Source organism: Dermacentor silvarum, chromosome 10 (genome assembly GCF_013339745.2).
Source record: "Dermacentor silvarum isolate Dsil-2018 chromosome 10, BIME_Dsil_1.4, whole genome shotgun sequence".
NCBI lineage: Eukaryota > Metazoa > Arthropoda > Arachnida > Ixodida > Ixodidae > Dermacentor > Dermacentor silvarum.
Window position 1 is genome coordinate 128,313,353 of NC_051163.1, and position 16,336 is coordinate 128,329,688.

General features: G+C 48.6%; 1 protein-coding gene across 1 annotated transcript in view; it reads left to right on the forward strand.

Moving 5' to 3' along the window:
• Positions 1-15,446, forward strand: part of LOC119431840 (uronyl 2-sulfotransferase) — an 83,329-nt gene extending 67,883 nt beyond the window's left edge. The window contains exon 8 of the mRNA XM_037699296.2: positions 14,913-15,446. Coding sequence (XP_037555224.2) covers positions 14,913-15,103 — 191 coding nt within the window. The 3' untranslated portion in view covers positions 15,104-15,446. The remainder of the gene's footprint in view (positions 1-14,912) is intronic.
• The last annotated feature ends 890 nt before the right edge of the window (positions 15,447-16,336 follow it).

Here is a 16,336-nt window from a genome sequence, read left to right on the forward strand (position 1 = left end):
CAGCATGGTGAATTTTGAATTCCAGCTGGTACTCCTTGATTTACAGCGTGGGGTAGCTGGCTGGACAGCCCGCTCTGCTTAAGGAAGGTGACGACGGCCTTCACAATTTGCAACTGCCCACGCACGTTTGGTAGATGCTCATTCAAGATACCTTTCATAGATGTGGCGGAGGATGGTGTTGAGGACGTGTGCGGCGCAACTGATGCTCCTGTACGGTCGAATGGCACTGATTTCGTTTGCTCGGGGGAAAAATCCTTCGTAAATAATAGCAAACGTTTTAGTTCCCAGTCGTCGTTCACGTTGTGAGCAGTGGCTGTGATGTACACCGTTTTCTTACAACCGTCAGTCCACATGTCGATCTTCATGGAACAATGGCCTTCCTCCATCGCTGTCTTGATCACTGGCCTCAGCGTATCTCGTAAATCAGCGGCAACTTCAGCTGCCTTGAGGGATGCGGAAGTAATTCTTTGACGGATATGATTACGTACTGCGCACCGGCAGCGACAAGCTCATCGGCAAGCTTTTTATCGATCATCTCGCACGATATCCAAGGGCCTCATATATTTAGCGCACCATCTGACGCACGCTGTCGCCAAGCTATCTTTTAGGCTGGCAGGAACCATGGGTTTCTTTTCAGAAAAGAAGGAAGTTAGCACAGCAGATATTCCTGTTGATTTACACTTGTGCCTGTGCAGGTGAGATGTTCCGGTCTTACTGGTGTCAAAGCTTAGAAAGACCATGCACTGTTTGCATTGTACACGTCCTGCTAGAGATAACGTGTTGTAGCTAACAACCCGAAGGAACTTTATTTTTTTAATTTATTTCATTAGCCACAGCGCCTTAACAGGCATTACAGTGGGAGAGGGCATACACAAAAAATATAAAAAATACATACAGTGTCAGTCGCACAGCTAATAAAAATAACCACTAATCACAATCAGTCACAAAAATATAGATGTCATTGGAACAAACTTAAACGCGGTTATGCTAACATAGAAAAGAAAACATCATTAGATATAACAGAGGCAATGTTTGACGGCAACTCTCGTAAATCACCGGCCACTTCAGCTGCCTTGCGGGACACCGTCGTGGGATGCAGAAATAATTCTTTGGCGGATATGATTCCGTACCGCGCACCGGCAGCGACAAGCTCATCGACAAGCTTTTTATCGATCATCTCGCACTACATCCAAGGACTTCATATAATTAGCGCACCATCTGACGTACGCTGACGCACTTCTTCCAAACGTTACGCTTTTGGGAGTGATTTGACACAAGCTTCAGTTTCCCAGAAGCAATGTACTCATTCAAGCACGTATTCATTGTCCACTGCATACATGTAAAATTATCAGGTGCTGTTACGATTGCTGTTAGGATTAGCAAAATATCAAGTTTATTCTTTTTAAAAAGGAATTCAAAATGTATATGCTTGCTATCTATACAATAAAAAATAAGCAAAGCAATTCTTTGATAATTCCATTTATATGGGGTACCTATCATGCTCACGTCGAAAATACGTCTTTAGAAATTCTCTGGCTCGGCTAGAGCCATCTTAGGGCCAGCTTATGCTGGGATTGGCCTATGCAAGCCGGAGTGACGCATTGCTGCCTCACACGGACACGGTCAGCCTTAGTCACTCTCAGCGCCGGATAGTTGTATCACTATCCGCTACTGTATTGTCCGCTACTGTAGTATTCGCTACTGTATTGAAATACAGTAGCGAATACTTCCGCGAGATTCTACGGAAATACAGTAGCGAATACTTCCGCGAGATTCTACGGAATGCCAGGCTGTCTTGTGGAAACGGTGCTCTAAAGAGTCATGGCAACTAAAACAGAGCTGATATTACGTGCCAACAGTGCTATAGACAATCGCTTTCTTTGTCTACCTATCTGTCGCACTCAGAGTAACTCAGGGTGGTTAACTTAATTTCTGTAAAGGGAAGCCCCTGCCGGCAGCCGAGAGAAAACCCGAAACGCGTAAAAAAATTTACGCGACGGCAACCGCCTTTCCAGGGCCAGGCAGATGGAGATAGTGAAACGACACCGTGAGGAGGCAAGGCGAATGGAAGAAAGTGCATGGATAGATAGATAAACTTTAATTCAAATATAGTTTTGTCTTGCCCCAATGGGGCATCGCTAATGGTCGGGGCCCCTAGTCCAGGGCTCCGCTGGCTCTTGCCATCTTCTCTGCTCTCTGGATCAGCTTGAGCTGGTCGTCGAGGGCCGAGCTGGACAGCAGTGCCTCCCATTGCTCCCTCGTGGTGTTCGTGTCATGGTGTTCTATGTTGTGTAGCGTGCACTCCCACGTAATGTGGTATAGGGTTGGTGTGGCCCCACACCACGGGCATTCGTCCCTGTAGGCTGTGGGGTGCAGGCGATGTAATATGTGTAGGTTCCTGTAAGTGCCTGTCTGGAGCCTACGCCAGGCAGCGGCATCCTCCGTCTTTAGTATTCGATGGGGTGGGGGATATCGCAAGCGACTCCCTCTGTGGTAGTTCAGGATTGCTGAATACTCGGGGTCAACTGGGTCAGGGTCATCTGCAGTCGGCGTGATGAGTGCTCGGTTATGTGCAAATTCTCGAGCTGCTCTGTCGGCATACAGGTTACCCGTGATGGCAGCGTGACCCGGTATCCAAATGATGGTTATGATGGTGTTGTCGTCAGTGTCCTCCTTGGGTATTTGGGCTAGGACTTGTGCCGCAGGTCTTGCGATTCTTCCCTGTAGGAAGTTGCGGCAGGCCTGCTGGGAGTCCGTGAGGATCGTCAGTGGTTTACTTGCGTGTTGACCTTCGCGGATGGCTAACGCGATGGCCAGTTCTTCCGCTTCCGTGATCGTGCAGGGGCGGGTCGATGCACTGGAGGTGACGTGGCCTCGGCGGTCGCAGACCACTGCCACTGCGCCCTTTTGCTTTGTTCCGTACATAGCGGCGTCCGTAAAACGGGCCGTGGTATCGAACCTGAATGTTTTCTCTATGTATTGGGCCCTTGCTTTCCTCCTTCCGGAGTGTAGGTTAGGGTCCATGTTGCGTGGTATGGGGGCAATGTGATACCTGTCCTGGACGTGACGAGGTATCGTGCAGGTTTCTTGGGTTCGTGTTGTTGTGGCTTTGAAGCCCAAAGTTTGTAGGACCTGCCGGCCCGTGTGAGTCCGCGCAAGTCTCTGTTGTTGTGAGACGTGAAGGGCTTCTGTGAGTTCGCTGAGGGTGTTGTGTAACCCCAGCGCCAATAATTTCTCAGTCGATGTACTCATCGGCAGGCGGAGAGCGGTCTTGAAAGCAATCCTCAAGAGCGTGTCGGCCTGTTTCGTCTCGGATTGTGTGAGATGGTAGTAGGGCAGGCTGTATGCGATTCTGCTCACCACCAGGCTTTTGACCAGTCGGAGTGTGTCCCCTTCCTTCATGCCTCTATTCTTCGATGTTACACGGGATATCATGCGTGATATCGCCTTGACACTGGTTTTGAGGAGCGTAAGGGTGTGTGTAGCACGCTGGTTAGACTGCAGCCACATGCCCAGCACCCTGAGCAATGACGTTTCTGGTATGAGGCTCCCGTTGAGGTGTACCTCGATTTTTCGTGTTGGGTCTGTGGGGACTGTGTGGTTACCCCGGCCTCGCCAGACTCGTATGAGTTCAGATTTCTCGGGCGAGCATTGTAGTCCCCGTTGGCTGACGTATTCTTGGACGGCGCAGCGTAGTGTTCAGTATACCAAGAGGTGTACCAATGCGAGCGCTTTATTGGGGCTCCTGTATTTGTGACCTGAGTAATATGGCCCCGTCTCAAGGAGATTTTATCTCCCGCGCACTTACTTCGCTGTGATAGTATAAAATGAGCACTAAGATTTCGTCACATTGCTAATTGAACTCATTCCTTGGTTATATTATCGAGAAACCAGCGAAACATAGCATTAAATTTAAAGAGTTCCGTGCAACTAGGTCAACGTATACAGGGCTGCATGCATTTTCAATTCCTGAAGTGAATCATAGTGAAAAGGCAGTGAAATTGAAGCTGCAGGCCTTCGTGGACGATGAAAGAATTGTGCTTTTTTTGTCCAAGACGGAAAGTGTAAGCACGGAAACACTCGCGCGAACGTGCGCATGCACGCATGCACCACGCAAGAACAAGCCCGGCCCGGCCCGACCCGAGCCGGCCACCTCAAACCCGGGCCCGACCCAAAGCCCGGAGCTTCAGGCCCGCGCCCGGCCCGAGCCCACCATGAAGGCTACTTTACCCGGCCCGGCCCGGCCCACGGGCCGAGCCCGGGTTTTCGGGTAGGCCCGAGCCCGTGCAGTGCTCTATCCCGGCCGTCGCGTCCGCATTTCAATGGAGGCGATGTGCAAAAACACCTGTGTCCGGTGCATTGGGGGCACGTTAAAGATCCCCTGGTTTGCAAAATTAACCCGGAGTCGCTCACTGCGACGGGCCTAATAATCAAATCATGGTTCTGGCGCATAAAACCCCAGAATTCAAACACATCAGGGACCGACTCACAGGGAAGTCGATTATAGGAGTGATATGCTACTGGTCGCTTACACAGGGTGTGAAAAGGAAAAATTGTGATCCACCCGAAATGTAGCACGAAGCTTGTTTCCCTTTCATGCCCTTTGCTTCCCCTTGCGGGCTTCCGTAGAACGGATTTGCCATATTCAGCGACAGCAGCTTGTGTTCAGATAAGCGCAGTCAGAGGAGGGGTACCGACTTCCTTTTTTATATTACCTTTTTTATACGATATTGCAAAATCCTTCCATGCACCGTGATCCTATATTTCTCGAGCGCACTCCTTTGTCTCAGCATAAAAAATCCTGACTGAGACTAGTTGTAAAATCCGGCGCATGCAATCGCAGGATGTCCTTACTTTAAAAGAGCAACGATAAATAAAACCTATACCATGCTGTCATACTTTTGCAAACGGATATAACATATGTTAAATATATGCGCAAGCCGAAAACGCGAACAATAAATGACAAACCTAGCTTTTTGAGAGGAAGCTTGACATTGGGCCTTCCTTTTGGTAAAGTTAGGACAACGCCGCAGTGACTCGGTGGCTACGACATAGTGATGGTGAGCCCGAGGTCTCGGGTTTGATTTCCGGAGGCGGCGGCCACGGAACGCAAGAATTCTCGTGTACCCTGCATCGGGTACACACTAAAGAACCCCAGGTGGTCGAAATTAATCTCCAATCCTCACTATTGCATGCACTTTGGGGACGGGAAACGTCACAGCTTTTTAAAGTAGGGACGTCCGGGAATTTCATAAACCACACTTTACCCTGTGTCTCTTTTAGGACTTTTTCTGCTCAAGCAAAGACGTGCGCAGGAAAAATAGGCTGGATTCTGACATATGGAGTCATTTTGCTGTCTCATATAGTTATTTCAAATAAAAAAAAGTTCACCGACGATTACACGATACTCCCTAATTGGAAATTTGAGCGCACCTCTTTAGGGGTTTTGAATTCCACCGGTTGCGTCGCTCATTGTTCAGAAAGAAAGCGTGAACACGGGAACGCGTGGCTAACGCGGAGGTCATTCTCTCGCGGCGGCGGCGCAGGCGAAGTAGCGAAGTAGAGCATGCGCAGTGGGTCCGAAGCCCACGGCAGTGCTTTGTTTCCGTATTGGCCCTTTTCGCGGAGCAGTTTGTTTTAGAGAAACGAGATGGCGCGCACGGCGGCGCGCCATGACTCTCCTCAGCGACCGAGCACGAATACGAAACCAGTACCGCTTCTACCTTGCTTCTGTGCGATCAGCTGTCGGAAGTGCAACTGAGTTTTCGCTAACACACTGGGCTCCAATCATGCTAGATTGAATCATGTGGATTGAAGACGTGTGCAGTAGTTGGCTGCAAAAATAGTGACTAGAATAGAATGAATCGTGGCCAAGTTCACGGACCGCTGCTGCAACTGTCCGAACGTGTTACCGGCACTTCGTGATGTACGGCTTTCCTCGAGGATACTGAAATTTGCTCATCCGCCAGCCTTGTATCGCTAACCTTCAAAGAAAGGGCTTCAACCCCAGAACGTCGGCAAGGGTGAGTACCACTCGTTAAACAATGACAAAGGGGGCAGCGCCGCTTCCTGTCATTGTAAGTTTCGCGCACGTTATCTATACACATGTCCCAAATGGCAGGACAACTTACACCCACTCTATCACCGACGTATCAAGAATAAGTGAATGGGCGCACACTTGAATATATGCGCACTGTATACGCACAATAAATGACTGACTACACCGATGGCGCACGAATCGAAGCTGAATGTTTCGTGACGGTTCACAAGAGTAAGCGAGTTATTAGCTGTAATATATATTTGCTACAAGGTATTACAATGTACAAAAAAGCTACGTTTCAAGCCTTGTGCGCAGCAAGAACAAATCTATCGGAACTGACACACCCGTGAGCGATTAGGCAGAAAATAATCAGATAGTGGCCGCACCGAGGAACTTAACTGAGTCAGAAACTGACAAGCCACTGCTTTAAAATAGTTGCTGAATAAGGAATAAAGAGCAAAACGCACTAATCCTGATTGAATTCATGAGCGGAATGTTTGGATAGCTTGGAATACATATTTAGGCCCGCTTTTAGAACAAGCACCATATACGCTGCTTGCGCCGTTTTTACATAGCTTAATTAGCTCCGAAATCGCTTTTGCATGTTCTCTGAAGCTGTGATCAAAGCTTCGTGTCGTCCACCTAGTCACCGTCTACGATATCTCCGAAAACAGAGGTTTTCTCAGCCGCGCCGGCATCATACACTTCCATTGTAAATAAGGAGGCCACGGAGGCAGTTGAGGCAAGCAATGGACGCGTCATCACGTGATCAAACATGGCAGCGCCCACGGGATCGCCGCGAAAAGGGTCAATATGGTATCGGTGGATGCGCTCACCGCATGCCTTAGTAATAGGTCATCGGCATCCGGGTGACGGCGCAGTTACGCCCCTCACGGCGCATGCAACTTTGGTGCCACCTCGTAGCGGGTCGCCGCCATGGAGCGGCGACTCTACTGCGCTCCACTCGTTCGTTATGCCGGTTACGCCGACGCCGAGGCCGGCGACCAACGCAGGAACGGGTGCATAAAAGCTGCGCTCTAAATTGTGGGGACGCCCCTTCATGACGTGTGGTGATATGAAAACACCCAGCAGTTCTACACTCCAGAAGCTACGCAAGCAGTCCGGTGATCAAAATGTATGAGTTCTCGTGGTCACACATGGTCGCGCGAGCCGGCGCGTGGAGCTGCCGCAACGGCCTGCTAATGAAAAAGCCGAAAAGCAAAACAAGCAACAGAAAATTGATCAGAAATTAGCAGCCGTATGCCAGTTTGGCAATTTTCAAGGAAGCTTTTTTATTCTTTAGTAAGCGTGAATAATAATAATAATAATAATAATATAATAATAATAATAATAATAATAATAATAATAATAATAATAATAATGAAATCAGTGAGTGAGTGAGTGAAATAACTTTATTGAGGTCCAGTGAAGACGCAGGGGAGACCCCGCGCCACCCGGCTAGTCCCACGTAGGGACCGCCAAGCCGAGCTTGATGGCCCGATCGCGGGCACTCTGGACGGCCAGGGTTTGGTCGTTGAGTTCGAGGCTGCCCAAAAGCGCAGCCCACCTATCCTCGCTGAAGGCGGAGCCGATGGCTCCACACTCCCACAACACATGGTTCAATGTTGCCGTTAGTCCACAGGCAGGGCAGTCCGCACTGGGATACCTTTCAGGGTATATAGCGTGAAGAACCGCAAGGTTAGGATACGCACGAGCTTGTAAAATTCGAAGGGTCACCGCCCGCGCCCTGCATAAGGCAGGGTGAGGGAGAGGGAATACCCGTCTTGACAGATAATAATGCTTGGTGATCTCATTATACGTCATCAATGGTTCCACGTGGGGTAAGAGGACTGCGGAGGCGGCGCGGTCAGTGAGTCCTCGCGCGGCCTCGTTCGCGCTCTCGTTAGGGTTAGAGGGAGAGCCCTCGGTCGACCCCAAGTGAGCGGGAAACCAAATGAGAGAATGCGGAGAGATACTTTTCAAGCTTTGGAGAATGCGAAGGGTCTGAGGGGAGACCATCCTGGTTTGGTAGGCCTTAATGGCCGCCTTAGAATCGCTGTATATTGCCTCTCTGCGACCATCGAGCAAAGCCAGCGCGATTGCAACCTGTTCGGCTACTAATGGCTTCGAAGTGCGTACTGTAGCGCAGCAAGTGATCCTGGAATTAGAGTCGACGATGGAGACGGCAAACGCCTCTTGTTGGACATATGCCGCGGCATCCACGATAGGGATGGTCGATTAATATTTTTAATCGATTAACAATTAATCGTTCGTCGGTTTAGCCTATAATCGATTAATCGCTTTGGATGCACGGTTTTGCATCGATTAGTTGATTAATCGCCTTTTTTTCCGGGCGCTTTAAAAAGGCTGAAGCACAGGTATCTACTAACATAAGTCCCAATTTTAACGTTTGAAAGGTGGAACCAGGATAAGAAATACAAGCGTATAAACTTTTGATAAAGAACAATCTTTAATTTGTTAAAGGTCAACTATAATTGCCACTAGTGACTAGCGAAGGAATAAACAATATAAGTTTAAAATGGCACTTACTGAGTGAAGCACTTAAGAATTAAACAATAGAAAAAACGGCACTTAAAAAAATATGGCACATGTGATAGTTGAGGTCCAACTAAAGTATGCAAAAACTTGAAATATGCATAGGGAGAGAAGAAAATTAATGGTTAATGTTATTGAACCACATGCTCTTTTCCACAGAGCGAAGGAATGTCAATTGGCTCAGGTGTTTGGGTGACAACCGGCACCTTCTTTGACTGGCCACACAACCAGCGTGTGAGAATAGCCGCTCTGACGCTACAGATGTTGCTGGGATCGACAAAAACTCCATCGCTACTTCTAATACGTGCTCCAAACCCACACGCATGCTGTGCCACGTCGCCAGCGGCCTGGGATTGGCACGACGATCAACGACGGGGTTGTTACAGTATGCCTTCAATTGCGAAGGCATTTGGCTTTCCGACTCTTGATCCATTGTACCAGTGCAGTTATGGCGAAGTGCCTGGTCAACGGCGGTCCAGATGCCATAAGAAGGAGGCGACATATTCGGCCTAGCAAGATCCTCTTCTAGAGCGCGGCCGGTAGCACCAACCTTTTCAGCAACTTTTCCACCTGCACGATGTTGTTATTAGTCAAAATTGTATTAAATTTTCTTCTCCTGGCCTTTCCTAGATATAAATAAATAAATCATGTTAACTTACTTAGGTACCGGACGATCATTGCCACCGCCTGAGGATGTTCGAAAACATACTTCTTGTACCGTGGGTCCAAAATTGTCGCGGCCGCGTACGGGCGCAGGTACTCGATGCCACTAAATCGTGTGTTCACTTCTGAGAGCAGCTTTTGCTGCAGTTTGAGAGTGACGGGGTGACTGGGCTGAAAGCTGTGGATACCCTATAAAAGAAAATAAATATTTGCCACTTTTTAAAGACAATAGTGTTTGTTACGCCACTGTTCTTTCAGCATGCACGCTTTTCCGATAGTGTAAATTCAGGCATACTTAACGGACACTGCTACATGCGAACTGTCGGCGTGTATGTGACTACAGAGTAGCCAATTGAACTCTAAATTATAGAGTAAAGATGATTCACCTGCTTTAGGCCGTACACCATCGGGATTACATCGCTGAGTGTCACGGAACGACCCTTCGAAACCATAAGCGTGGCTTCCTCCAATGGCTTTAGTAGGTCCTTTACTTCGCTAAGGACGTCAAGCTGGTCACCAGAGATTAGATTGGGCGGCTTTCTCCGAGTGGCTCCTCTCTGCCTCTGCAGCTGTAAGACGACCCGGCTGACAGGCTCGGACAACTTCAAGAAGCGCTCCAACATGTAATAGCAAGAATTCCACCGGGTCCTGACTTCCTGAATTAATTTTAATGCATCATGCTCCTGCTTGCCATCCTGGAGCTGCATTTCCACCAATAGTCTTGATGCAACATCGCTGGTGCGAAAGAAGCGAACGATCCTCTTCACCTTCATTAGCAGTGGCCGAAGGTCGACGAGTGATGAACCGTCATCGTCGGGCGCATATGCATCAGGGACGTCCTCCAGCACAGCTTCAGCATCTTCTTCATTCTCCGGGACCACCAGAACCTCACGTGCTTCAAGTTCCGAAGGGGCTTTGGACATTGCTACACCAATGGCAGCTTGACCTACTTGGTTTAAGAGATGGGCTACACAGGAAATGTGCTTATCGGCACCAAATTCTTCGCGGACAGTTGCCTTAATGTTTTGCCCACCATCTGTGATGACAGCCCGGACTTTCTTGTGGTCAATATTCCACTCGTCGCATAATTCGCGCATTGCTACGCGAATATTCAAACTTGTTTTTCTTTCTGGCATGTGCTTAACGCCAGTTTCGACATTCACTAGTTCGGTACCTAAAACAGTAAAAAATTGTTTATTAGGGTACGCACAGAAAATATGGTTACGCGTCATGACAAAGGAAAAGGGTTTCTCATTTTTCAAATTTTCCTGAAAATATTTACCTTCTCTAAAATGCACCATGAGGCCTAGGTACGACCGCATTGTGCTCTCATGCGTCCAAAGATCAGCCGTGAGGTTCAGATGATCAGCTGCTTGAATTTTCCGTCCATAATGTGCCCTGAGGTCCTCGTACTTAGCCTCGAGGCTCTTTGTGACAGTAGGCTTAGTGGGAGGCTTGTAGAGTGGCTGCAATGCCTTCACGAACATCTTGAAGCCATCCTTCTCGGTTGTGCTCAAAGGCAAGTCGTCGTGCGGGATTATGTATACGAGAGCATCAGTAGCACGCTTTTCACGGACTCCTCCTCCTGAAAAACACTAATGGACAAAGTCATGTAGTCGTAGCCATTGACAAGCTAATCTTCTCGCTCTGCGAAAGTCACCAATCGCGAGTACAGACTTACTTGCAAACACACTAGCACTGGAGAGGCACTTTTCCATGGGTCCCACAAACGAGGAAGGAACAGAACCTCGAGGGCTTGTAGCGGCATTAGCGAGTTTTCTAGTTGCAGACCCAGTTGTTGCCGCCGAGCCAGCAGCACTTTCTTCAGCCTGTGGAATCAAACGAAGCGTATATTGTGAAAACATTGAGGTTAACAAAGAAGCTCGAGAAAACTTGGGGACCGCACGAAGAGCGATGGAACGAAAAATGTTAGGCCTAACGTTAAGAGACAGGAAGAGAGCGGTGTGGATCGGAGAACAAACGGGGATAGCCGATAGTTTAGTTCACAATAAGCGGAAAAAATGGAGCTGGGCAGGCCATGTAATGCGTAGCATGGATAACCGGTGGACCATTAGAGTTACAGAATGGATACCAAGAGAAGGGAAGCGCAGTCGAGGACGGCAGAAAACTCGGTCGGGTGACGAATTTAAGAAATTTGCAAGCGCAAGTTGGAATTAGCTAGCGCAAGACAGGGGTAACTAGAGATCACAGGGAGAGGCCTTCGTCCTGCTCCTGCAGTGGACATAAATATAGGCTGATGATGATGATGATGATATTCTGAAAATATGCGACATTAATTTGCAAAGGCTTACGTAGGATGACCTGGGAGATAGGGGCAACACAACAAAGAAAGAAAATGGAATCGCAATCGCTGAACAGAAGGGGACAAATCCCAGTGAAACCAGCTAAGTAGCTCCTTAACTGTCAAAACTGTTAGTATTATCATAATGAGCATGCAATTAAAGCCCCAATGACATGAATTTATTGCACAATGAAATAGAAACTTGATTTTACAAACCTTTAGTTCGGGCCCGACTCCGATGCCGCATATTCAAATACATGTAAAACACAGCAACACTTTTCTGAGATAACCCCTGGACCGATTTTAATGAAATCTGTTGAATTTGACAGAGAAACTTAAATTCTAGTGCCCTTTGGAAGCGGAAGTTCGATTCAGGGCCCGGCCTTCTCAAGCAATTTTCAGAATTTAGTAAGTTAGGAAAAAGAAAAACAGAAGCACGAAGTTTACATAATTGTAGCTCTGCACCACGAACATATATCGCAGATCTCTCAATTGCATCCATTGGATCATCCAAAGCTGAAAATTTTGATAAGTCAATTTACATCTTACGTGAATTTTTACATTGTTTACAAGGGTTTGAGTTGTAAACATGATAGTTTCGTTTTCTGAAAATTTGCGGTTTTTGCCAATGTTTATTAAATAATGGGCGACATAAATCAAAACTTTTCAACCAACAGTCACTAGTTTTAACTTGTTCTTTCAAATGCAACAAACATCATCAAATTTGGTGCAGTGGTTGCCGAAAAAACCGATTTCTCCTTTCCCATGTATTTAGATAGAAGCCTTCCTCCTAAATAACGCATGAATAAGAACTTACCTGAACAGGCTGGTTGGCGCCTTGAGCAGAAGGAGGATCGTTGACATCGTCGTCATGGTCGCCTTTCCTTGTAGGACGCCCCTTTGGCACTTTAATGAAGTGGGCGTGCAGCAGGTGGTATCGCAGGGTTTCCGTCGCCGGCTTAGAATATTGTTTGCCACATTTATCACACTTAGCGCTCTTCGTCTTCCCATCTTCAGTGAACAATGCCCTCACCGCACTTCTCTTCCGATCAGATGGCATTATGGCGTGACAACGGTAACACAACAATATGTACGAAAATGCTATCGCGACTTCGATACAAAGAGCGACCCACACGCACTTGCACTAATGGCCAACCAGCAGTCCAGCACGCAGCTACACAGAAAGGTTGGAGGGGAGGCGATAGCCAGAGTGGGACGAGGGTCGGTATGGAGGAAGGAGAAATTAGGAGAGAGTATTGCCAAGACTTGTTGCTTTCGCCTAGTTCATTTCTTTCTCCAAGGGGCGGCCTCTCTCCGGCGCCTGGGACCCCGGGCAGCCTGTGCTACGTGTGCGTAAAGCGGGGGAGCGCTTGGCCGACTCGGCAGAACTCGGGATTCGGGAAAACAGTCGACAGTCGCTCTCGCTCTTCGCAGCCCCGCCGTGGCTGTTCGTGCTCCGCATTATACAGTGCGGTTTCAAAATTTTCCCGCCACTTCAGCCACTGTCTGGAAAGCGATTACTCGAACTGGTTTAATCGATTAAATCGATTAAATGTAAGGTAGAGATCGATGACGATTAATCGTTTTGCGGCATACTTTTAGTCGATTAATCGCTTAACCGTTCGATTTTACCATCCCTAATCCACGAAGCTTGCCTCAATGTGGTTGTTATGGACATGTTCGAGTAGAGCTCTACCCCTGGCCCGACATCTGCCGACGTTGTGTGCGGGGTGCATATTGCGGGGAATGGGCGCGATGTGCAGTTGAGATCTGATGTCGCTGGGAATCAGTTTCACAAAATTTTCGGGCAAAACACCGAACTATATCTTGGTGCGAACGCAGGTAATGCAATACATAGTCTCCACAGCGTTGGACGCTATACATGTATTGTTTATTTATTTATATTAGGACGTACTGCCAGTCCGAATGCCAGACTTTAGCACTATAGCAGTATGAAAGGGAGTATGGCCCCTGCTGTAGTGTCTCCCATAATTTCTGTCTTTACAACGCGTGTTTTAACGCGACAGCGTTAAGGGCCCCATGTCGAAGAAAATCCGGCGTCGGTGCTGGCGTCGGCGTGGATGTCGGCGTCCGTGGCGGAGAAAATAATCCCCAACCACTCTGACCCCCGACAGCGCAGGCCTTCCGCGTGGCGCAAGATGTTAGTGAACAAAAATTGAATTTCTCACAGTCGAATTCGTCAGAAAAATGGTAAAGTACGACTTAACCACAACCTACAGACATGGTGGCGTCGGATTGTAATTTGAATGTACGAGAAAACATAATTCTGTTACAAGGAAACTCAAACACAATACCCTTTTCCACCATTTTTACCATATCAACAGTGGCGCGCTCGGATAGGTTAGTTGCGAAATTCATATCCAGATGGCGCTCGCATCCTCGGCAGGTCAAATTGGGACTTCGCCTGCCTAATGCGTTTTGGACACGCGCGCGCGCGTCTGGGCAATAGCAAACAATAAAAAATATAAAAAAGGTGCTTGGGCCTTCACATTTTAATATAAGACGACTTATACTGCCCCTGGAAAAATGTCTTCCCAGCAAGGCATTTCTATTTAAAAGTGAAGCCGACTTTAAGGGGATTGGCGTAAGCTTGGTCTTTGTAAGCTGGCTTTCCCACGTTCTGTGATGCAGTAGAGTTTGAGGTCCTCAAAGAAAAAGTTGTCGCAGTTTCACCTGAAAGGCGAAGCATCAATTGCGATAGCAAATTTGAAGAGAGCTATACGGAGTAATGATAGCAGCTTTATCAGCTGTATAAACTTGGACATGCAGCAGCACCGGCAACACGCAGAACTGTTGTCGACGCCGTCGGCGTTTTGCCCGCGTTCGCTCAAAATGCGTGCGGCGTTGGTGACTGTTGCCGGAGCCTCTGATATAAATAGGCACTTGGTGCCGCAGCTAAACGTCGCCTCCCGACCCTCCCCCTCCCCCCCTCCCCCACGGCCTTTCGCGCGTCAGAAGAAGGTACGTTTACTCAACATATATGGTGATTGTAGAGGAGGAAAGAGACGCCTACTTCTGCAGCCCTTAAGGGAGCACAGCGCAGAACGCGCGTTTGTTCTCCGCCGTGCGTTCACTCCCCGTGAAAGCGCGCGTCCCACGCGCCCTTTCACTCGCACATACAGCGTTCGGCGCGCGGGGACGATTTCATCTCCATTGACGTCATACGGAACCTCACGGCGACGGCGACGGCGACGCCGACGGCAGAAATCTGCTTTTGAGTGTCCATATAATTGCTATCGCAATAAAATGCGATGCGGACGGGGCCCCGATAACGCTATCGCGTTCCACTCTTAAAGGCGAAGCTTAAGCGTCTTTCAATTTTTCTTTCAGGACTGCACGAGAATCGGAACCGGAGTGGTCCGAGCAAGGTGGCACCGTGGACGCGCGACATGCTTCGTCGTAACCTCAGCCTCGAGTACGAGCTGTATGAGTTCGTGCGACAGCGGCTTCATGAGCAGTGGCGCCACTTGGCCGTGAGTGCCGCCGTCCCCTACAGCACGGAAGCCTCGTTCACGGCTTAAAATGCCAGCCCGACGTACGGACCAGGGATTCCATGATAAAGCCGATGCTCTTCTCCGTCTATGAATGTCAATTGAAATTCAGGACTGCTGTCCCAATGCGGCATTGTGAACATTCCAGTACTTGCAGTATTTTCAGCTTGTGTGTCGGAATTACGAAGAAATTGAGTATTTTCCACAAGCCTGCAGTGTGTGTGTACTTCTGTTGTCGGGTGTATGTGTGTTACCGCTACGATCTATTTATGTGGTTTTGGCGTAGCCATTGGCTACGACGATCAGGTAAATAAAAATTGCAGCGCTTGTGCAGATACTCCCTTCGACAAAAATTGGTATAATAACTCCCGTTAAGACGGGAGTTATCAGACGAACTCCAAAGGAAAAAGAAAATATGTTCCTCTTATATGGCAGACGCTTCACTGTAGCAGTAATAGACACCAACTCCAAAACTACCAACGCGTGTAGCGTCGAAACCCAACATGCAGAGGAAGCCGAAGAGGTAGCTATTGCCCTGGCCCTGGCGAATCCGGATTGCAATACCGTCCTGAGCGACTCCCAGGCGGCGGTGAGAAACTTTGCCAAAGGACGCATTTCTCCTAAAGCCATCAACATTCTTAAGAGAATACGCACCCCCAAGGACCACCCGAGTCGTATCGTCTGGTTCCCCGCCCACGTCAACACGGGTGACCAGGCACCCCCAAACCTCAACGAGGTAGCCCACCGCAGAGCGCGAGAGCTGACGGACCGCGCCCGGCCGGCCTCTCGGGAAGACCCCCGAAACGAACGAGACAGACTGACCACATAGAACGCCATTACAAAGATGTACCAACAAGCCAGAAGAGTATTCCCACCACCACACAAAGACCTAAACAGGGCACAAGCAGTGGCTCTACGTCAACTGCAAACAAAAACCTTCCCGAACCCGTTTCACCTCAAACGGATATTCCCCGAAGTACAAAAAGAAGACACATGCAAGATATGCAAACAGGAAACAGCTACACTCAAACACATGCTATGGGAATGTAACGCCCAACACAAAAACGAATTAAACTCCGAGACCCTATCGCTGAAGTGGGCCGCCGCTCTGCGCAGCTTCGACCTCGGCGACCAACTCTGGGCTGTCCAGCAGGCCCGCGAAGCGGCGCTGAGACAAGATCTCGACGTCCCGTCGTGGGAGACCTGAGCCCGGGTCGTCAAAACTGCAGGACAATTCAATAAAGTTATTACCATCCATCCATT